This window comes from Salmo trutta, chromosome 12, assembly GCF_901001165.1.
Source record: "Salmo trutta chromosome 12, fSalTru1.1, whole genome shotgun sequence".
NCBI classification, from domain to species: Eukaryota; Metazoa; Chordata; class Actinopteri; order Salmoniformes; family Salmonidae; genus Salmo; species Salmo trutta.
The window spans coordinates 55,117,131-55,141,639 of NC_042968.1; the positions used below are offsets into that span (position 1 = coordinate 55,117,131).

General features: G+C 42.8%; 2 protein-coding genes across 5 annotated transcripts in view; one reads left to right on the plus strand and one right to left on the minus strand.

Moving 5' to 3' along the window:
* Nucleotides 1-590: 590 nt before the first annotated feature.
* On the minus strand, nt 591-4,653 carry LOC115203815 (MOB kinase activator 1B). The gene is made up of 6 exons (XM_029768835.1): nt 4,317-4,653; nt 3,327-3,493; nt 2,499-2,592; nt 2,266-2,399; nt 1,964-2,127; nt 591-936 (listed from the first exon to the last, which is right to left on the minus strand). Exons 1-6 carry the CDS (start codon nt 4,328-4,330, stop codon nt 859-861), a joined length of 651 nt encoding a protein of 216 aa, XP_029624695.1. The 5' UTR covers nt 4,331-4,653; the 3' UTR covers nt 591-858.
* An 8,057-nt stretch (nt 4,654-12,710) lies between these two features.
* The window catches only part of tnpo1 (transportin 1), a 61,020-nt gene continuing 49,221 nt past the window's right edge, over nt 12,711-24,509 (plus strand). For all 4 annotated transcript variants that reach the window (XR_003880258.1, XM_029768836.1, XM_029768838.1 and 1 more), the window contains exons 1-3: nt 12,711-13,058; nt 14,172-14,247; nt 22,150-22,299. Coding sequence is in view for 3 of the 4 variants with exons in the window: in XM_029768836.1 (XP_029624696.1) it covers nt 12,954-13,058; nt 14,172-14,247; nt 22,150-22,299 (331 nt within the window). In the remaining variant the exon portion in view is untranslated. The remainder of the gene's footprint in view (nt 13,059-14,171; nt 14,248-22,149; nt 22,300-24,509) is intronic.

Below are 24,509 nucleotides of genomic sequence, written 5' to 3' on the forward strand. Positions count from 1 at the left end.
CATCATAGCACTTGATGGTTTTTGCGACTGCACTTCAAGAACTTTGAAAGTTTCTTCAAATTTTCCGGATTGATGACCTTCATGTCTTAAAGTAATGATGGACTGTCGTTTCTCTATGCTTATTTGAGCTGTTCTTGCCATAATATGGACATGGTCTTTTACCAAATAGGACTATATTCTGTATACCACCCCTACCTTGTCACAACACAACTGATTGGCTCAAACGCAATAAGGAAAGAAATTCCACTAATTAACTTTTAACAAGGCACACCTATGAATTGAAATGCATTCCAGGTGACAACCTCATGAAGTTGGTTGAGAGAATGCCAAGAGTGTGCAAAGCTGTCATCAAGGCAAAGGGTGACTATTTTGAAGAATCTCAAATTAAATATATTTGGATTTGTTTAACACTTTTTTGGTTACTACATGATTCCATTAGTTATTTCATAGTTGATGTCTGCACTATTATTATACAATGTAGAAAATAGTAAAAACAAAGAAAAACCCTTGAATGAGTAGGTGTGTCCAAACTTTTGACTGATACTGTAAATATACAACAAACAGAGGATGTCAATATATAGTTATTTCAGTTTTAGAGATCCGTCCAAATTAAAAGCATAGAGTACATCCAACTATAGAGCACATACCGGCTCAGACAGTAGTAGAGAACTCCCCCATAGTATTACCCTAGTGCCTATAACAGTGCAAGACTCTTCCTTACTTACCTGGCTTTCTAGAGAACAAGTTCGCAACGTTAGCGTATGCTGTATAAATATAGGCCAGGGCAGGGCAGAAGTGGTATCTGTGCAAAAAGAATAGTAGACTATCACAGAGTTAAAATGATCAGTCAGCCTGGGTTTATCTGTCCTTGGTGGTCAGCTTCTCAATCAAATCCTGTAGTGGGACCAGCTCTTTCCTGTCAATCAAGTTAAACTCCTGAAAAAGAGAAAACTTGGGTTAAAGCAGGCAATTGCTACAGATTGGTGGTGGATAAGGTGAGTTACCCCTTACCATTGCAAAGCACTTTGAGCATCTGGAAAAGCGCTATTTAAACCCAATTCATCGTTATAAAGATAATATCTCAGTCCTACTCAAAGGGTCATGGCCTCCAGTTCTTGGTGGCATACTCTTGAGGATAGCCTGGTTGCAACTTTGTTTGAGTCAAAATCAAAATGAGCTTGCTAAAGAAGATATGCTAGACTGTGAACCAGGTATTTACATCTTTATCTTTTAGCGTAGCCTTGCCAGCACTATACAATTACCCAGTCGGGTAAAGTACTTAATTATAAATATTTTAAAGTACTACTTAAGTCGTTTTCTTGGTGTATCTGTACTTTACTATTCATATTTTTGACAACTGTTACTTCACTACATTCCTAAAGAAAATAATCTACTTTTTACTCCATGCATTTTTGCTGAAGTGCTCATTACATTTTGAATGCTTAGCAGGACAGGAAAATGGTCCAATTCACACACGTATCAAGAGAACATCCCTGGTCATCCCTAATGCCTCTGATCTGGCAGACTCACGAAACACATGCCTCATTTGTAAATTATGTCTGAGAGTTGGAGCGTGCCCGTGGCTATCCATAAAAATAAACTTGAAAATGTGGCCGTCTGCTTTGCTTAATATAAAGGAATTTGAGATGATTTGCACTTGTCCTTTTGATACGTAAGTGAATTATAGCAATTACATTTACTTTTGATACTTAAGTATATTTAAAACCAAATACGTTTAGACTTTTACTCCAGTAGTATTTTACTGGGTGACTTTCATTTGAGTCATTTTCTTTTAAGGTATCTTTATTTTTACTCAAATATGACAATTGGGTACTTTTTCCACCACTGCAATTACCAACAAATTTTAGGCCTATTCATTCCTGTGACATTCATGGAGGTGGGTTCCAGTACTGAAATAGACTTGGGAACCAGGCTACATTGATAGTGGGCTCCAGTCCAGTACCTGAACAAAGAAGATGAAGTGTTTGAAGGAGGTGTTTAGGTGGGCCTCCTCCTGCAGCTGCATCACAGAGTCAAAGTGCTGGTGGTAGATGTGGGCGTAGACCCTGAACAGGCGCTTCAGGATGGTCTTAGCCACCGACATGAAGTTGCGCTTGAACGGGACACCTTGAGGGCAAAGACAAGGGTACAAAGTGTACAGATATAACAGAGACGGGGTATTCTGATAAATTATGGTGTCACTTTACTAGAAATGCAATGTGAAAGACATGGTAATGGCAAAACATGACAGAAATGAACTCATACCTATCTTAGATGGGAATAGTGTCTCGTCATCGAGCTGGTCCTGCACCCAGGTCATTAGGTAATCAATGTACTTGGGAGCTGAGCATTTGATCGGCTTTTTGATGTTGGTTCCATCTGCCCAATGATACTCATATCTACAGAAGAGAAGTTTCATGAATGGCAATTATCATTATGACATGAAAAAAAGGCATGCAAGCACATGCACGTACCTACACAACCACACCCACACTTACTTGGGCCCAGCAGACATGACAGGACAGCTCTCTTCAGTGCAGAAGTCTGTTATGGTACCATAGAGCATGTTGATCTGGTTGAAGAAATCTACAGCTGTGGAAATAAAGAAATAACAAGGACATGTGGCATCATGTGGGACATGTTAGCTGAGCTTCAGAGAATTTTATATCCTACAGACAACATTCACATTGAAGAAAATAAAAGTGCTAGTGTGTGATCTCAGATCTAATTAGTGCGTTGGCAGACATAAGGGGCACAAAGGCATTCTCATATTTCTCCACCCATCCAGAGTCACCTCTCCCTATACGCAGTCTACTGCAAATGAAATCTTGCTCAGGGTCCCCAAATAGCTAGACTCCCATGCATTCCTCTCAAACACACATGAAAACAAATACCGTCTCATCTAATACACACTGAAGTCAGTAAATGAGCAATGTTCTGAAAGTTCCACCTGTCAAACCATCCTCCCATTCTATCTTGAAACATGAGGAACAACAACTCAGAAATTATTTTGTCATAGATTGAACTCTGTCTTAATGATGGTAGCGTAGCCTGGTTCTCTATTTGCTAATCTCACAGCAGAATCCTAACTAGTCGGTCCACTGACTGACAGAGGTCATCTGTTTGTGTGTGTAAGAGAGAATGTGTGTGCGCCAGAGGATGTGAGATATGCACCGGACGAGTCGTTGGTCTTGGTGGAAGACCAGAGACAGCAAACAAAGCACCAACAGGAGTGGATGATGAGCTCTGTTTAACAGTCAAAGTTGTTTTTTAGGCCTACTATGTTTGTGGTGTTTATTGGATAGAGAAGCAGACTTGTTCCTTACTGTTGACAGCCACCCACTCGTTCAAGTCTTCCCCATCAGGCAGCATGACTGCCATGCGTAAGTTCCCACTGCCCAGTGTAGCCTCTGCATGTTTCAACAGCTCATACTGGTGAGATCCCTCTGGGATGTTCTTCTTGGGTTTGAAGGTCTTGGAAGACCGATTGCCACTGTGTGAGAAATTAGAATGGAAAGACAATGAGTTGGATCGTGTGTGTCTCATAATGGGAGATAAGTGAAGTGAAGCTACTCATTTATTTGACTGAAATAAATTGATATGGAATAGGAAAGAGCATATAATCTGATTTCAACAATAACAAAAGCTGACCTCACACCCTCTTAATAAATAGTAACAGCCAAAGTGCTCTTTGATACAGTCAGCTAACTAGCAACTGAGCTAACAATTTAGCTATCTACATTTCTCATTCCAGTCTTTGACAAAGTTATGCAAATGGTAAAGAGACAACACTGAATGTAAAACGACTTATCTTTTTAGCAAGCTAGATAGACATGGCCAGCTAATAACTAAGGCCTATGTACTTGCATCTTGCTAGTTAAATTAATGCCACAAAATTGCTAATGGTTTAAATACACTACAGAGAGAAATAGTACATTTGGGTAAGTTGCTACCTAGTTAGCTAGCAATATATAATATTTATAATAGCTAACCTTGGCTAGCTAGACTAACTAGTTAATCTAGACATTGTAAATTAGCAATTTATACAAGGCAGCGCTCAGCTAACGTTATAGACCTAGCGCTAGTTACCTAACCAACAGCTTAGCTAGTTACACTCACTGCAGACACTCAGCTAGCTAGCCTGGCTTTACATGTTGTTAGCCAGCTAGCTAGTTAACTTAAACTAGTTAACTATGTGTTAGCTTAGCTAGCTAACATTAACATAGCAAACAACGGTGGAAATGGTAACACTATCTTGAAAAGGCAGGCACATTGAACAAGCACATCAAAATAATAAGAGGCAGACGAATACTCACAATAGAAAGCTCATGTTTATCTTATTTATCGTTATACAAGAGGAGCTTTCGCTAGGCCGTTGTGGAGAGAGATGAAGTCAAAACAAATGATTCCAGTCCAGTCAGTATCAGCACAGTGCCAGTGCCGTGGCTTGTCAAACTAGTCCAAATTTCACAGACTGCTTAAAGCGGCCCCTGGCCTGAAACAAAACTTCGTCCTACCACTAAAATGTAGCTTTGCATCAGCGAGCTCTGCAACATCTAGCTACCTAGTCACCGTAATATACATTCGACCGCCCTAAACGTTTACTTATCTGGTTGATTGAGTAACATTTCTGTGAGATCTGGCAAACTGCTCAGCACACTTATTTACAGCTCTCTTCAACGAGCCCTACTTGGAAATGAAATCTCGCGATAGAATCACATTAACGTTTTCATAGTACTCTACTAGGACCAGCAGAGAGCAGTGTTGAATCAAAGTGAATGTAAATATGGTTACATCGTTTTTCATTGGTAAAACTGGTGCTCTCAACTTTATGTTAGAATCACCAACAGTATTTAGCACTAGAACAAGTGATTCAATTGAGATAGGCCTTTACTTTACTTTTTCTTATTTTTTTTGGTCCATTGCCATCATGGGTTTTACAGATTGAAAAATGAAGGGGTTTACATATTTCAATATGGACTCCTATTGGTCACATTTTTGCAATCCCTTTACCAATCACAATAGCTATCCTCCATTAATAGTATGTTAAATAATACACATTGGCTAATAAGCCAATTATACGTTGTGACTGTTACCTCCCGTTTTAGTTATTGTGATGATAATTATTAGGTGAGAGTAGCTACAGTATAGCCTCGTTTTTGGCTAAATTAGCTAGCTACCTGCTCTGAGCGTGACTTGCTAGAAAGTTAGAAATAAGTTGAAGGAAAAGTAACTAAACGAGACATGTTTTATTATCAGCTGAAACAATATGTTTCTCCCGTCTTCAATGAAAAGGTCATATTAATCTCCCAAAATAAATGCGATCTCTGACGAGACACGACTCTCCTCCATCTTGCGTAACAAACACTACACCTGTCCAACCAGTAGCGGATGAGATGTTCGTAAGGTTTTCCTACTTACAAAGCATGTAGAGATCTGTAATTTTTATCATAGGTACACTTCAACTGTGAGAGACGGAATCTAAAACAAAAATCCAGAAAATCACATTGTATGATTTTTAATAAATTAATTAGCATTTTATTGCATGACATAAGTATTTGATCACCTACCAACCAGTAAGAATTCAGGCTCTCACAGACCTGTTCGTTTTTCTTTAAGAAGCCCTCCTGTTCTCCACTCATTACCTGTATTAACTGCACCTGTTTGAACTCGTTACCTGTATAAAAGACACCTGTCTACACACTCAATCAAACAGACTCAAACAGACTCAAACATCTCCACAATGGCCAAGACCAGAGAGCTGTGTAAGGACATCAGGTGTTAAAACTGTAGACCTGCACAAGGCTGGGATGGGCTACAGGACAATAGGCAAGCAGCTTGGTGAGAAGGCAACAACTGTTGGCGCAATTATTAGAAAATGGAAGAAGTTCAAGATGACGTTCAATCACCCTTGGTCTGGGGCTCCATGCAAGATCTCACCTCGTGGGGCATCAATGATCATGAGGAAGGTGAGGGATCAGCCCAGAACTACATGGCAGGACCTGGTCAATGACCTGAAGAGAGCTGGGACCACAGTCTCAAAGAAAACCATTAGTAACACACTACGCCGTCATGGATTAAAATCCTGCAGCGCACGCAAGGTCCCCCTGCTCAAGCCAGCGCATGTCCAGGCCCGTCTGAAGTTTGCCAATGACCATCTGGATGATCCAGAGGAGGAATGGGAGAAGGTCATGTGGTCTGATGAGACAAAAATAGAGCTTTTTGGTCTAAACTCCACTCGCTGTGTTTGGAGGAAGAAGAAGGATGAGTACAACCCCAAGAATACCATCCCAACCGTGAAGCATGGAGGTGGAAACATCATTCTTTGGGGATGCTTTTCTGCAAAGGGGACAGGACGACTGCACCGTATTGAGGGGAGGATGGATGGGGCCATGTATTGCGAGATCTTGGCCAACAACCTCCTTCCCTCAGTAAGAGCATTGAAGATGGGTCATGGCTGGGTCTTCCAGCATGACAACGACCCGAAACACACAGCCAGGGCAACTACGGAGTGGCTCCGTAAGAAGCATCTCAAGGTCCTGGAGTGGCCTAGCCAGTCTCCAGACCTGAACCCAATAGAAAATCTTTGGAGGGAGCTGAAAGTCCGTATTGCCCAGCGACAGCCCCGAAACCTCAAGGATCTGGAGAAGGTCTGTATGGAGGAGTGGGCCAAAATCCCTGTTGCAGTGTGTGCAAACCTGGTCAAGAACTACAGGAAACGTATGATCTCTGTAATTGCAAACAAAGGTTTTCTGTACCAAATATTAAGTTCTGCTTTTCTGATGTATCAAATACTTATGTCATGCAATAAAATGCAAATTAATTACTTAAAAATCATACAATGTGATTTTCTGGATTTTAGATTCCGTCTCCCACAGTTGAAGTGTACCTATGATAAAAATTACAGACCTCTACATGCTTTGTAAGTAGGAAAATCGGCACTGTATCAAATACTTGTTCTCCCCACTGTATATACACACACATTTGGAAAGTATTCAGACCCCTTGACTTTTTACACATTTTGTTACGTTACAAACTTATTGTAAAATGTATGAATTAAATGTTTGCCTCGTCAATCTACACACAATACCCCATAATGACAAAGCAAAAACAGGTTTTTATAAATGTTTGCAAATGTATTACTTAAAAAAACAAACATTTTGCTATGAGACTCGAAATTGAGCTCAGATGAATCCTGTTTCCATTGATCATCTTCGAGATGTTTCTACAACTTCATTGGACATGATTCGGAAATGCACACAACAGTCTATATAAGGTCCCACAGTTGACAGTGCATGTCAGAGCAAAAACCAAGCCATGAGGTCGAAGGAATTGTCCGTAGAGCTCCAAGACAGCATTGTGTCGAGGAAAGGTACAAAAGAAATTCTGCAGCATTGAAGGTCCCCAAGAACACAGTGGCCTCCATCATTCTTAAATGGAAGAAGTTTGGAACCACCAAGACTCTTCCTAGAGATGGCCGCCCGGCCAAACTGAACAATCGGGTGAGAAGGACCTTGGTCAGGTGACCAAGAACCCGATGGTCACTCTGACAGAGCTCCAGAGTTCCTCTGTTGAGATGGAAGAACATTCCAGAAGAACAACCATCTCTGCAGCACTCCACCAATCAGGCCTTCATGGTAGAGTAACCAGACGGAAGCCACTCCTCAGTAAAAGGCACATGACAGCCCGCTTGGAGTTTGCCAAAAGGCACCTAACAGACTCTCAGACCATTTCTCTGGTCTGATGAAACCAAGATTGAACTCTTTGGCCTTAATGCCAAGCATCACGTCTGGAGGAAACCTGGCATCATCCCTACGGTGAAGCATGGTAGTGGCAGCATCATGCTTTGGGGATGTTTTTCAGTGGAAGGGACTGGGAGACTAGTCAGGATCAAGTCAAAGATGAACGGAGCAAAGTACAGAGAGATCCTTGATGAAAACCTGCTCCAGAGCGCTCAGGACCTCAGACTGGGGTTGAAGGTTCACCTTCCAACAGGACAATGACCCTAACCACTGTCATGATTGGGTGTAGATCGTGCCCCCCCCCTCTCTCTCTCCTAAACCCAGGTTTTGTTATCTCAGGTCATAAATTCCTTGCAGAGACACTCTCCTGTTGGTCATGCAGAAAGATAGGGAGAAAGCACAGAGAGAAAGCTCTTAAATCCCCAAAATAGGAGAATTAAATCATTTCTACTTTTGAGAATGTCGGAATGGTCCGTGGACGCTTAAGGTACAGTTATGATGAGTGTGTTTCATTTGGTGATCTCATGAAGGACAGGAAACACACATAACAGTTTCTCTTAAAGTGTACATTTCCCAGCTGTCAGGTTTACATCTAAATTGTGAAAAGTATGTGATTAAACATGAAACTATTTGTGAAAAGATGTAATGTGATATTAACCTTCTAAATGAGAGTATGGATTGTCATACAAAGATGAACTAGTCAGTGGCCACACCCCCGTGAGGCCAGACATCACATTAGGCATCATGGACCACCCTTTTCTACTGAAACGTATAAAACCCACTCCTGATGAAATTCACACCAGACCACGCAAACCCCGATGTAAGCTAAGGTTGCAAATGGTTGAATTTCTAAGACAAAAACATGCCGGGTGACGCTGGTGTGTGAAGTGGATTAAACTACAACTCTACCAAAGGACAAGACTATACCACGTGGAGCATTGGCTACACGGCTGGAAATGGTTAATCTCTGAGACTATCGATTCACTACAGAATAATGAGAAATTCTAGATGACACGAATTACTAGTCTGCAGTTAGAAATGACGTAAATTTAGGATGAGAATACAGACAACCACCAAAACATCTAATCTATGAGAACATTTCCCGAATGGTACTCTGAAGTATTCATTCTGACAACCACGAAAGACTTTGATCTTCGGGGAAACGCAACCAGAGAGACTGATGAACTCTCCAGCAGGCGGACCGGATTCCAACAGAGAAGACAGCAACGACAAACGGGCGTAAATATGAATTGCATTTTCTTTTCGAATGAGCAGTCATTCATGTAAAATATTAGCAATTCTGTGAGCGTAGTAATCCTCTATGAGTTTCCCACTCTTTATCGGTCCACACCCCCTTTCTTTTGTCTACCAATCCGTCATATCGGCTTTGCTCGCTAGGGACTTTTTCTTTGTATCATTGTTAGCAACCCAATGTATAATATCTACTGTTTGTTTTCATGTATTTCTGTGATTTGATTAGTTAGTAAATAAATAATTAAGCCAATTTTTATATCGCTGATTCATAATTTAAGTTAGGGTGCGTGCTAGGGTTCATGCATATAACCAAGAATTTTACGACATTCAGATGAGACTGATAGAAGGTAAATAATAATTAATAATTGACTGCTATTGATATAAAAGATCTTCAGATCTTCAAGAGTGGATTCGGGAGGTAGCCACTCTATATAAACTAATGCTTCCGTGGTGCCCCGGATTCCTAATGAGTTAGTTATTGCCTGATTATTTTAATCAAATAATTAAACATTAGGTAATCAATTTGATAAAATAGCATGTCATAACATTAAGGATACTAGAGAAAAAACAGCACACAGCCAAGACAACACAGGAGTAGCTTCGGGACAAGTCTCTGAATGTCCTTGAGTGGCCCAGCCAGAGCCCGGACATGAACCCGATCGAACATCTCTGGAGAGAACTTAAAATAGCTGTGCAACGACACTCCCTATCCAACCTGACAGAGCTTGAGAGGATCTGCAGAGAAGAATGGGAGAAACTCCCCAAATACAGGTGTGCCAAACTTGTAGCATCATACCCAAGAAGACTCGAGGTTGTAATCGCTGTCTAAGGTGCTTCAACAAAGTACTGAGTGAAGGGTCTGAATACTTATGTAAATGTGCTATTTAAGTTTTTTATTGTGTATAGATTGATGAGGAAAAAATACATTGTAATCCATTTTAGAATAAGTCTGTAACATAACAACATGTGGAAAAAGTCAAGGGGTCTAAATACTTTCTGAATGCAATGTATATTTGAATTACCCTACCAAGTAACCCTATACACATTAAAACCCATCACCTTGTTCCACTACTTTAACCCTATCTGATCCTACCCCAGGCCAACGGCCTGAGAGGACGGGACACTACCACTCAAGACACGCTGTAACTCTTCTGAAGTCAAATCTCGTACCCCTAAGTACTTCTCTGCAGCTGCCACCACAACATTTATTTTCTGTGATTTTTTACGTTCCTTTTCTGCGGTACAGTTGATAACCTTTGCTGTGAATGCTAAGGAGCCAACCTTACTGAAGTATATAAACTCAGAAAAAAAGAAACGCCCCTTTTTCAGGACCCTGTCTTAATGAATTAATTAACATGCACCTGTGGAACGGTCCTTAAGACACTAACAGCTTACAGACGGTAGGCAATTAATGTCACAGTTATGAAAAGGTACAGGATGGCAACAACAACTGCCCGAGTTACACCAGGAACGCACAATCTCTCCATCAGTGCTCAGACTGTCCGCAATAGGCTGAGAGAGGCTGGACTGAGGGTTTGTAGGCCTGTTGGTAAGGCAGGTCCTCACCAGACATCACCGGCAACAACGTTGCCTATGGGCACAAACCAACTGTCGCTGGACCAGACACGACTGGCAAAAAGTGCTCTTCACTGACGAGTTACGGTCTTGTCTCACCAGGGGTGATGGTCAGATTCACGTTTATCGTCGAAGGAATGAGTGTTACACGGAGGCCTGTACTCTGGAGCGGGATTGATTTGGAGGTGGAGGGTCCGTCATGGTCTGGGGCGGTGTGTCACAGCATCATCGGACTGAGCTTGTCATTGCAGGCAATCTCAATGCTGTGCGTTACAGGGAAGACATCCTCCTCCCTCATGTTGTACCCTTCCTGCAGGCTCATCCTGACATGACCCTCCAGCATGACAATGCCACCAGCCATACTGCTCGTTCTGTGCGAGATTTCCTGCAAGACAGGAATGTCAGTGTTCTGCTATGGCCAGTGAAGAGCCCGGATCTCAATCCCATTGAGCACGTCTGGGACCTGTTGGATCGGAGGGTGAGGGCTAGGGCCAAACCCCCCAGAAATGTCCGGGAACTTGCAGGTGCCTTGGTGGAAGAGTGGGGTAATATCTCACAGCAAGAACTGGCAAATCTGGTGCAGTCCATGAGAAGGAGATGCAGTGCAGTACTTAATGCAGCTGGTGGCCACACCAGATTCTGACTGTTACTTTTGATTTTGACCCCCCCCCCTGTTCAGGGACACGCAATTCCATTTCTGTCAGTCACATGTCTGTGGAACTTGTTCAGTTTATGTCTCAGTTTTTGAATCTTATGTTCATACAAATATTTACACATGTTAAGTTTGCTGAAAATAAACGCAGTTGACAGTGAGAGGACGTTTCTTTTTTGCTGAGTTTATCACTCATTGGCCTATGTCTCTATGCTGGCACAGATCTACTATTCACAGGGATCCTCTCAGAATCCTTCACCCTTGACCCATCCTCCTCTACTTTCTTGACTGCCACAGCATATGATACCTTCTCCACTACTCTGACTCTACTCTACTTCATATCCCCAGCAACATGTGCACCCCTACACAACTGTATCCACCAAAAACGACACAATCCTCTATCCCACGCCTTCCTGCACACTTCCCACATCTTGGAATCTCCCTCCTACAGACTGCTGCGACATTACCATAAATGTTGCACCAGAAACGGATTAGCCACAAAAGCTCTAAAAGGATAACTGATGAATCCTAACATTGCCTTGTCGGGTAAAGACCCAAAACTCAGAAGGACTGACAGTGACTCCTCTGTTTCACCATACTCACCACCGGGTCTGCATCGCACTAAACCGCGGGCATCACAAACACCAGGAATATTCAACTTCAATTGCTCCACCTTCACACTTAACGCTACCCCAGAAATCACTCTTCAATGGTGCCCTGTTTCTTAGAGCAAAGCAAGAAACAGATCTTGACCCAAGTTGCGTGACACGGAGCGCATGCTCCCTCTGATTAGAACAAAACACAAACAAATATCACAAGTCCACTAGAGGTTACCTTCACTGATTCAACTGCACCCAACTCTTTTCCCAACTACCCTGAAACCACAAATGGATCCACCAAAATGCAACAATCCACTTTCTCCCAAAATGTCACTCCTACTGGACCAGATTCTTCTTTATCATATCCACCGGTGCCATGCTTGGGCTCTGAGCTCTTCACCACACCTTCCACCTCATTTAACTCACCCTCATTCACTTCCATTTCATCTCCAGAACTCGGTGCACGACTCACTCTGTTTGCACTTGACACCAATCTTCTTTGACACCCTATCTCCACTTTTAATCGGCATCATCTACTGCTGGGTAGGGAATGCTGAACTTGGTGTCCAGAAAGCAATGTAGGAGCCCCCTCACGTCATTGAAGGCAGACCTAGTAAATTGTTTGCCCTGGACAGCACAGAGAAAACACGTCTTCACGAGTTCCTGTTCACCAGCGCCCCCTGTTTTTGTATTTTTATTTTTAAAAACATACAAAAATGTATGTATTCTGATTTTTCAGCAGGTGCTGCAGCACCCTCAGTACCCATACTTCACGCGGCTTTGGCCCCAATTGAACCAATCTTGGTCAGAGTGAAAAAACTGGAGGAGCAATAGGACCTCGCAGACTTCACAGCACAGTTGGATCATAAATGCGCCATGTATCCACATGAGTAACGTTAGCTTGTTGCGAAAACGGAATGTTCCTGCGCTGACAGCCCCATGTCAATAAATTACAGACAGTAGCATTTGAGGAAGAAAGCCTACGATATATCGGGAAGCTGACACTATAATATATAAAAGTCACACAGCTTAGCTAATGGCTTCTCTTCAACTGTGAAAAAGACAACGTTAATTTACAGCGTGTGTTGCCAGTTTTGCATTCTCCCTTTCATCTCATTGCAGCAAACCAAGATGGAGTGCGAGTGGAAACCAGACGACCAAGGACTTCAGCAAATTCTACAGCTTTTGAAAGAGTCCCAGTCTCCCGATACGTCCACTCAAAGATCCGTCCAGCAAGTATCCTTCGCTCTCGTCTAAACATGGTAGTTTGGACCTCATTGATGGTGTATTCGAGGTGTTTCTGTGGTAGTTTGTGTGGTTAGCTTGGCTTGGCAAACATGACACGCGGGTAGGGCAGGCGCTAGGCTTCTGTTCTGTACAGGGCTAGCGCCTGACTCCGTTATAGTATACTGCATGTAGTTAGCTACCTACAATGTTACAAATATACTTTTCTATTGAGTCAGCCACATACTATGATGGGAATGTTATAAATGGGGTGTTATGCAGTAGCCATCAGTCATTAGTTAATCAAGTAGTCTTAAACAAATGTTTTCCCAAAGATAGTTTAGTTTTCGTAGTCTCACATCCTTTGATCTCCGAGTAACGTTAGTGTTGTTGAAATAATGTAACGTTAGCGGGTACAGTGTAGTTACTAGCGATTGCCGACCCTTTGGGCTTAAACGCAACAAAGAAACTGCAAGCCTGTGTTTAGAACGAGTCATCCCCCTGTCGCCCCCAGTATGCTTTCGATTTTCTCCCGTCATACAATGTCAGAAAGGGGAAAGAAAGCTGAAAACAACGTTCTCATTTTGGTTTAATCTTCTGTCCTGACATCTTGTTGAACCTTTGAGTTTAGGAACGTGACTTTTCAGCCAGCCATCCGCTCTTGGCAGTGATCATGTATACGAGCCTCACTGTCACATTGTCATCATCATACAATACAGGTGTTACAGTATCAAGGTGCATTTCGAATCATGAACGTTGGTGTGTGCGTTCAATAACGGGCAAGACGTTGTGTTGTAACGTGAGTGATGCAATATTGTCCATGTATGTAATGCAGATTAGAGTTCTTACTGATTGGTGGTGTTGAATTGCCAAGTGCTTCTATTTGACTATACTGCTCAGACTGCACAGCATCAGCCTGTTGAGCATCCTATGATAACTGTGACTGATTTCTGATTTGTTATTCGTGGTGTCCATTGATGCCCTCTAAAAACCTTTTAACACTAATTGCCATTTAACATCAAACTTTACAAACAGCTTGTTTTTGTGTATACAGCACACACTGCATGTCTACTTCTATGGTTGTGTGCCCAATGTTGACTCTTTCCTTAACCATATTCTCTAAAGAGACTGGAACAGCTCAACCATTACCCAGACTTCAACAACTACTTGATATTCGTGCTCACAAAGTTGAAATCGGAAGGTAAGATATTTACCCCTCCACTCTCATTCTCCATCTCCTATTTGTTTTGTTTTACTGCTTATTGGCACAAAAGACAACTGTAGGCTACAGAATGGTTGCTGGCAGTCACAGGCTTATCTCGTCCACCAACCAGCTCTCTCTGCTAGCAAATTAGCCTGGGGACAAGGTTACAGACAGGCTGACGTTCTGACCACCTAGTCTAGTGACGGGGGCTGCATGTCTGTCTGTTCTAAGAGTGGCGAACCCTGGAGGAGAACCCCAAGGCTGGTGTCTGTCTTTATGACCTGCCACTGGCATTAAACAAAGCATGTGTGCTCATGTATGTACATGTGCTCATGTATGCTGTTGATTTAACCATATATATGCATTTATTACTGGCCACCCTTTCCTAAACAGACTGCGTCTCTCTGCGTCTCTCTGCGTCTCTCTGCGTCTCTCTGCGTCTCTCTGCGTCTCTGCGTCTCTCTGTGTGTGTGAAACCACAGTTAATGAAGTCACTGAAACCCTTAGAGTTGGAGTCTGTTTAGGAATTGGTGGCCAGTAATAAACTGATCCTCAACATCTCTAAAGCGACTTTATTTTATTTAACTACGCAAGTCAGTTGACAAATTCTTATTTACAATGACGGCCTCCTGCGGGGACAGAGACTGGGATTAATTTTTTTTATAAAAATATAAATACAGGACAGAACGCACATCACGACAAGAGACAACACTACATAAAGAAAAACCTAAGACGTCAACATAGCAAGGCAGCAACACATGAAAACACAACATGGTAGCAAAACAAAACAGGGTACAAACATTATTGGGCACAGACAACAGCAAAAAGGACAAGAAGGTAGAGACAACAATACATCACGCAAAGCACCCACAACTGTCAGTAAGAGTGTCCATGATTTAGTTTTTGGATGAAGAGATTGAGAACTGTCCAGTTTGAGTGTTTGTTGCAGCTCGTTCCAGTCGCTAGCTGCAGCGAACTGAAAAGAGGAGTGACCCAGGGATGTGTGCTTTGGGGACCTTTAACAGAATGTGACTGGCAGAACGGGTGTTGTATGGAGGATGAGGGCTGCAGTAGATATCTCAGATAGGGGGGAGTGAGGCCTAAGAGGGTTTTATAAATAAGTATCAACCAGTGGGTTTTGCGACCGGTATACAGAGATAACCAAAACTAAGAGCATTGTACACTGCTCAAAAAAATAAAGGGAACACTAAAATAACACATCCTAGATCTGAATGAATGAAATAATCTTATTAAATACTTTTTTCTTTACATAGTTGAATGTGCTCACAACAAAATCACACAAAAATAATCAATGGAAATCCAATTTATCAACCCATGGAGGTCTGGATTTGGAGTCACACTCAAAATTAAAGTGGAAAACCACACTACAGGCTGATCCAACTTTGATGTAATGTCCTTAAAACAAGTCAAAATGAGGCTCAGAAGTGTGTGTGGCCTCCACGTGCCTGTATGACCTCCCTACAACGCCTGGGCATGCTCCTGATGAGGTGGCGGATTGTCCCCTGAGGGATCTCCTCCCAGACCTGGACTAAAGCATCCGCCAACTCCTGGACAGTCTGGTGCAACGTGGCGTTGTTGGATGGAGCGAGACATGATGTCCCAGATGTGCTCAATTGGATTCAGGTCTGGGGAACGGGCAGGCCAGTCCATAGCATCAATGCCTTCCTCTTGCAGGAACTGCTGACACACTCCAGCCGGATGAGGTCTAGCATTGTCTTGCATTAGGTGGAACCCAGGGCCAACCGCACCAGCATATGGTCTCACAAGGGGTCTGAGGATCTCATCTCGGTACCTATTGGCAGTCAGGCTACCTCTGGCGAGCACATGGAGGGCTGTGCGGCCCCCCAAAGAAATGCCACCCCACACCATGACTGACCCACCGCCAAACCGGTCATGCTGGAGGATGTTGCAGGCAGCAGAACGTTCTCCACGGCGTCTCCATACTCTGTCACGTCTGTCACATGTGCTCAGTGTGAACCTGCTTTCATCTGTGAAGAGCACAGGTTTGCCAATCTTGGTGTTCTCTGGCAAATGCCAAACGTCCTGCACGGTGTTGGGCTGTAAGCACAACCCCCACCTGTGGACGTCGGGCCCTCATACCACCCTCATGGAGTCTGTTTCTGACCGTTTGAGCAGACACATGCACATTTGTGGCCTGCTGGAGGTCATTTTGCAGGGCTCTGGCAGTGCTCCTCCTGCTCCTCCTTGCACAAAGGCGGAGGTAGCGGTCCTGCTGCTGGGTTGTTGCCCTCCTACGGCCTCCTCCACATCTCCTGATGTACTGGCCTGTCTCCTGGTAGCGCCTCCATGCTCTGGACACTACGCTGACAGACACAGCAAACCTTCTTGCCACAGCTCGCATTGATGTGCCATCCTGGATGAGCTGCACTACCTGAGCCACTTGTGTGTGTTGTAGACTCCGTCTCATGCTACCACTAGAGTGAAAGCACCGCCAGCATTCAAAAGTGACCAAAACATCAGCCAGGAAGCATAGGAAATGAGAAGTGGTCTGTGGTCACCCCCTGCAGAACCACTCCTTTATTGGGGGTGTCTTGCTAATTGCCTATAATTTCCATGTGTTGTCTATTCCATTTGCACAACAGCATGTGACATTTATTGTCAGTGTTGCTTCCTAAGTGGACAGTTTGATTTCACAGAAGTGTGATTGACTTGGAGTTACATTGTGTTGTTTAAGTGTTCCCTTTATTATTTTGAGCAGTATATTTGGTACAAATCATTCCCTATGTTGTTCACCTCAGCTGAATCTGGTAATGAATGGTGAGGCTGTTGAACAAGTTGAGAAGGCTAAATTACTTGGTGTTACCTTAGATTGTAAACTGTCATGGTCAAAACATACAGATTCAATGGTTGTAAAGATGGGGAGAGGTCTAGTCGTAATAAAGAGATGCTCTGCTTTTTTGACGCCACACTCCAAGAAGCAAGTCCTGCAGGCTCTAGTTTTATCTTGATTATTGTCCAGTCATATGGTCAAGTACTGCAAAGAAAGACCTACTTACACTGCAGCTGGCCCAGAACGGAGCGGCACGTCTTGCTCTTCATTGTAATCAGAGGGCTAATATTAATACTATGCGTGCAAGTCACTTAGCGAAGAGTTGAGGGAAGACTGACTGCGTCTCTTTTTTTTTGTTGTTGTACTTTTTACCCCAATTTCGCAATTTCCATTTGGTAGTTAGTCTTGTCCCATCGCTGCAACTCCTGTGCCGACTCGGGAGGGGCGAAGGTCGAGAGCCATGCGTCCTCCGAAACATGACCTTTCCAAGCCGCACTGCTTCTTGACACACTGCTCGTTTAACCCGGAAGCCAGCCGCACCAATGTGTCGGCGGAAACACCGTACAACTGGTGACATGAGTCAGCGTGCATGCGTCCAGCCCACCTCAAGGAGTTGCTAGAGAGCGATGGGACAAGGACGTCCCGGATGGCCAAACCCTCCTCACTGCGATGCAGTGATTTATACCGCTGCGCCACTCGGGAGGCGCGTCACTTGTTTTTGTAACAAACATTGTGTTGGAAATTCCAAATTGTTTGCATTGTCAACTTACACACACACACACACTTAACCCACCAGACATGGCACCAGCGATCTTTCCCCCAGGTCCAGTACAGTATTATACAGTCATGAGTACATGGAACTCCCTTCCATCTTATATAGTGCAAGTGAACAGCAAAAAAACAAAACAAAGCAACACCTCAAGGCACAACGCCTCTCCCCCATGTGACCTGCTTGTGTGTATGTACTGACATGTATACTGAACAAAAATATAAACGTAACATGCAACAATTTCAACGATTTTAACTTAAATTGGTTACAGGAAATGAGTCAATTGAAATAAATAAATGATACCCTAATCTATGGATTTCACATGACTAGGCAGGGGCGCAGCCATGGGTGTGCCTAGGAGAGCATAGGCCCACCCACTTAGGAGCCAGGCCCAGCCAATCAGAATGAGTTTTTCCCCACAAAAGGGCTTTATTTTAGACAGAAATACTCCTCAGCCACCACCCTTTCCGCAGACAATCCCCGCAGGTAAATAAGCTGGATGTGGTCCTGGGCTGGTGTGGTTACACGTGGTCTGGTTGAGGCTGGTTGGATTTACTGCCAAATTCTCTAAAATTACATGGTTGTGAAATGAAACATGAAATTCTCTGGCAACAGTTCTGTTGGATGTTCCTGCAGTCAGCATGCCAATTGCACGATCCTGCTACTTGAGACATCTGTGGCATTGTGTTGTGCGACAACTGCCTTTTATTGTCCCCAGCACAAGGTGCACCTGTAATGATCATGCTGTTTAATCAGTTTCTTGATATGCCCCACCTGTCAGGTGGATGGATTATCTTGGCTAAGGAGAAATGCTCACTAACAGGGATGTAAACACATTTGTGCACAACATTTGAGAGAAATAAGCTTTTTATGAGACTGCAACATTTCTGTGATATTTTATTTCAGCTCATGGAAAATGGGACCAACACTTTACATTTTGCGTTTTTATATTTTAGTTCAGTATATGTGTAACTGATAGGCACTCGCACATGTTAATGATTTTAAATTTATGTAAATTGTAAAGTATTTTGTCTGTAATGTTGTGTCAGACCCTTGTAATACTAGCTGGTGCCATAGGCATTGGCTAATGGGGATCTTAATAAATCAAATCAAATGTCTTGTCACTGATGTGGCACCACACCACTAGAATATGGGTCACTCAAATTTTAAAACTAATCCCCGGCCGGGCACAACTCAACTCCTGACCTGCTGACAACCTGTTTGTGTACAGTAGAATAGATGACCCAACGGTTTAGGCTGATGAGCCATTGCCTTTTGAGGATGGCATTTGTTATACTGCTCTGGGTCGAGAGAGATGCAGCGGTAATCAAATTTGAGTGTACTTTTAAATCAGAACAGAGGTAGACATTGGATCAAACGGCCATGAAGGAGAATTATCAGACAGTGAAATACCAATGGGGAATGCCCATTCAGTAGTATTAAGGGAAACTTGTTCCTTGCTATAAAGGCCTTTTGATAAAACAGAAATCATGACTGAGGCTATGACTTTGATTGTAGGCCTATTGTAGTTATGCTACACCAAGCTGAACATCACAGTGTTAGGGGAATGAGTCAAAGAAAATGTACTTTTGAATCAGGGAAGCCAGTGAAAGCAGTGGTTTGCCATTGTACTGAGTAGAGAGGGTATGACATGTTTTTGTTTGGGTTTTCTAGTAGTGTTGCAATATGAGACATGGCTATACAGCAACCCCCTGCTCACTAGATGTTTAGCCTTTGTCTGTAGTGTACTTAATTGTGTATTCAAACTCCCTTCTACAATGAACAAATATGAACGCAACATGCAATCATTTCTAAGATTGACTGAGTTACGGTTCATATAAGGAAATCAGTCAATTGAAATACATCCATTAGACCCTAATCTCTGGATTCCACATGACTGAGAATATAGATATGCGTCTGTTGGTCACAGATACCTGAAAGGTAGGGGCGTGGATCAGAAAACCAGTCCCTATCTGGTGGGCCACAATTTGCCTTATGAAGCGCAACACATCTCAGTGGGTAACATGTCTGGTGAGAATGCAGGCCATGGAAGAACTGGGACATTTTCAGCTTCCAGGAATTATGTATAGATCCTTGCGACATGAGGCCGTGCATCATGCACATGAGGTGATGGTGGCGGATCAATGGCACAACAGTGGGCCTCAGGATCTCTTCACGGTATCTCTCTGCATTCAAATTGCCATCAATAAAATGCAATTGTGTTCGTTGTCCGTAGCTTATGTCTGCTCATACCATAACCCCACCGGCGCAATAGGGCACTCTGTTCACAACATTGATATCAGCAAACCGCTCGGCCACGGCGCCATACTGCCATCTGCCTGAAACAGTTGAAAACGGGATTAATCCATGAAGAGCACACTTCTCCAGTGGCCATCGACAGTGAGCATTTGCCTACTGAAGTCAGTTACAATGCCAAGCTCCGGTCAGGTCAAGACCCTGGTGAGGACGACGAGCACGCAAACAAGCTTCCCTGAGATGGTTTCGGACACTGCAGAAATTCTGTTGTTGTGCAAACCCACAGTTTCAGCAACTGCCTGGGTGGCTGGTCTCCTGATCCCGCAGGTGAAGAAGCCAGATGTGTAGGTCCTGGGCTGGCATGGTTACATGTGGTCTGCGGTTGTGAGGCCGTTTGGACGTACTGCCAAATTCTCTCAAATGACTTTGGAGGCCGCTTATGGTGGCGAAATGAATATTCAATTCTTTGGCAACCGCTCTGGTGGACAATTCTGCAGTCAGCATGCCAATTGCACAGTCCCTCAACTTGAGACATCTGTGGAATTTTGTTGTGACAAAACTGCACATTTTATTGTCACCAGCACAAGGTGCACCTCTGTAATTATCATGTTTAATCGGCTTCTTGATATGCTACACCTGTCAGGTGGATGGATTATCTTGGCAAAGGAGAAATGCTCACTAACAGGGATGTAAACACATTTTAGAGAAATAAGCTTTTTGTGCATATGGAATATTTCTTGGATGTTTTTATTTCAGCTCATGAAACATGGGACCAACACTTTTACATGTTGTGTTTTTATATTTTTGTTTTGTCTATTTAGACGCCAATCAAATGCATCATGTAAGTTAGGACAAGTTGTGTTAATTCTATTAAAACAACATTTTGTAAAATTAGAATAGTGTTAATTTGGAAAAATCTTCATTGAATGTTTAGTCCTAATAGAATTTATGCATTTCGGCTCATCGACTAATCGTACATTGACTTAACCTCTCTAGGGGGTGTGGGACGGTAGCGTCCCACCTGGCCAACATCCGGTGTAACTGCAGGGCGCCAATTTCAAATTAAATAACTATAAATATTTAACTTTCATGAAATCGCAAATGCAATACATCCAAAATAAAGATTAACTTGTTGTTTAATCCAGCCGCCGTGTCAGATTTAAAAAAGGCTTTAAGGCGAAAGCAAATCATGCGATTATCTGAGGACAGCGCTCAGCACACAAAACATTACATACAGTTACCAGCCAAGTAGATTAGTCACAAGTCAGAAATGGCAATAAAATGAATCACTTACCTTTGATCTTCGTATCGTTGCACTCACAAGACTCCCAGTTACCCAGTAAATGTTCATTTTGTTCGATAAAGTCCCTCTTTATATCCAAAAACCTCCATTTTGTTGGCTCGTTTTGTTCAGTAATCCAATGGCTCAAATACGGTCAGAAGAGGCAGATAAATTCCAAATGGTGTCCGTAAAGTTCGTAGAAACTTGTCAAACGATGTTTATAATCAATCCTCAGGTTGTTTTTAGTCTAAATAATTGATAATATTTCAACCGGACAATAGCGTCGTCAATATAAAAGAAAAACAAGAAAGGCGCGCTCAGTCACGCGCAAGAAACAGCTCTGGGGACATCCCACTATCCACTGACTCAAAGTTGTCATTCTCCCTCATTTTTCAGAATAAAGCCTGAAACAATGTCTAAAGACTGTTCACAACTAGTGGAAGCCATAGGGAATGGAATCTGGGTCCTATCCCTTTAAATGGTGGATAGGCTTTCATTTCAAAAACAGCCATTTCAAAATAATGGCACTTCTTGGATGGATTTTCCTCAGGTTTTCGCCTGCCATTTCAGTTCTGTTATACTCAGACATTATTTTAACAGTTATAGAAACTTTGGAGTGTTTTCTATGCATATCCTAGCTTCTGGGCCTAAGTAGCAGGCAGTTTACTTTGGGCACGCCTTTTATCCGGAGGTGAAAATAGTGCCCCCTACCCTAGTGAGGTTAATAGAAAATGGAATTGACCCCTAAATTGACTGCCCCTACTCCCCCCTTCTCTCCAGATGAGCCGACCCGGTCTCTGAGTGGTCTGATCCTGAAGAACAATGTGAAGGCCCACTACCAGAACTTCCCCAATGGAGTGTCTGACTTCATCAAGAGCGAGTGTCTGCAGAACATCGGAGACTCCTCACCCCTCATACGGGCCACTGTGGGTAAGTGTCATAGCCTGCATTTGTAACAAAGAATGTTGTCCTCATTGAATTATAGTGCTCTCTTCTAAGTGGTCACGTCCATGATGGACAATTTGATCACTATAATCAAATGCAGTGTAATAAAGGTTGATTTAAGACAGAGCAGGGATCATCAACTAGATTTAGTCGGGGGCTGATTATAATAGTATTTTTCTTGAGTACATGGTCGGCGGGGCGGAATATCATTACAAATAATTTGTAGACTGCAAATTGAAAGCGAGATGCCCAAACGGGTATATTTGACAAAATCATGTCAAACCTTGCTTACATTTGTAAAAGATCATGTCTTTCTGTTATGCGTGGGAATACCTGAACAGATTTCCAAAATTAAAATCACTTGGAACTGATTTCCTGGCGTATTTTACAGTCTCATGTCCAACAATACATAAAACAAAAATAATATACAGTTGAAGTTTACATACACCTTACACATTTAAACTCAGTTTTTCACAATTCCTGACATTTAATCCTAGTAATTATTCCCTGACTTAGGTCAGTTAGGATCACCACTTTATTTTAAGAATGTGAAATGTCAGAATAATAGTAGAGGATGATTTATTTCAGCTTTTATTTCTTTCATCACATTCCCAGTGGGTCAGAAGTTTACATACACTCAATTAGTATTTGCTAGCATTGCCTTTAAATTGTTTAACTTGGGTCAAACGTTTCGAGTAGCCTTCCACAAGCTTCCCACAATAAGTTTGGTGAATTTTGGCCCATTCCTCCTGACAGAGCTGGTGTAACTGAGTCAGGTTTGTAGGCCTCCTTGCTCGCACATGCTTTTTCAGTTCTGCCCACACATTTTCTATGGGATTGAGGACAGGGCTTTGTGATGGCCACTCCAATACCTTGACTTTGTTGTTCTTAAGCCATTTTGCCACAACTTTGGAAGTATGCTTGGTGTCATTGTCCATTTGGAAGACCCATTTGCAACCAAGCTTTAACTTCCTGACTGATGTCTTGAGATGTTGCTTCAATATATCCACACAATTTTCCATCCTCATCTATTTTGTGAAATGCACCAGTCCCACCTGCAGCAAAGCACCCCCACAACCTGATCCTGCCACCCCCAGGCTTCACGATTGGGATGGTGTTCTTCGGCTTACAAGCCTCCCCTTTTTCCTCCAAACATAACGATTGTCATTATGGCCAAACAGTTCTATTTTTGTTTCATCAGAACAGAGGACATTTCTCCAAAAAGTACGATCTTTGTCCCCATGTGCAGTTGCAAACCGTAGCCTGGCTTTTTTATGGCGGTTTTGGAGCAGTGGCTTCTTCCTTGCTGATCGGCCTTTCAGGTTATGTTGATATAGGACTCGTTTTATTGTGGATATAGATACTTTTGTACCTGTTTCCTCCAGCATCTTCACAAGGTCTTTTGCTGCTGTTCTGGGATTGATTTGCACTTTTCACACCAAGTACGTTCATCTCTAGGAGACAGAACGCGTCTCCTTCCTGAGCGGTAAGACGGCAGCGTGATCCCCTGTTTCTACTTGCATACTATTGTTTGTACAGATGAACGTGGTACCTTCAGGCATTTGGAAATTGGTCCCAAGGATCAACCAGACTTGTGGAGGTCTACAATTTTATGAATGAGGTCTTGGCTGATTTCTTTTGGTTTTCCCATGATGTCAAGCAAAGAGGCACTGAGTTTGAAGGTAGGCCTTGAAATACATTCACAGGTACACCTCCAATTGACTCAAATGATGTTAATTAGCCTATCAAAAGCTTCTAAAGCCATGACACCATTTTCTGGAATTGTCCAAGCTGTTTAAAGACAGACAACTTAGTTTATGTACATTTCTCACCCACTGGAATTATCTGTCTGTAAACAATTGTTGGAAAAATTACTTGACATGCACAAAGTAGATGTCCTAACCGACTTGCCAAATCTATAGATTGTTAACAATAAATTTGTGGAGTGGTTTGAAAACGAGTTTTAATGACTCCAACCTAAGTATGTAAACTTCTGACTTCAACTGTATGCTGAGCACTTGTTGACTGCCTTTCCTTCACTCCGTGGTCCAACTCATCCCAAACATCTCAATTGGGTTGAGGTCGGATGATTGTGGATGCCAGGTCAACTGATACAGCACTCCGTCCCTCTCCTTCTTGGTCAAATAGCCCTTACACAGCCTGGAGGTGTGTTGGGTCATTGTCCTGTTGAAAAA

Excerpts from the sequence above, each read along its gene's own strand:
- LOC115203815 (XM_029768835.1), bottom strand. Across the intron at positions 2,593-3,326 it reads CGAGTGGGTGGCTGTCAACA|CTGTAGATTTCTTCAACCAG; the intron begins GTAAGGAACAAG and ends TTATTTCCACAG. Across the intron at positions 2,128-2,265 it reads ACTATTCCCATCTAAGATAG|GTGTCCCGTTCAAGCGCAAC; the intron begins GTATGAGTTCAT and ends TTTGCCCTCAAG.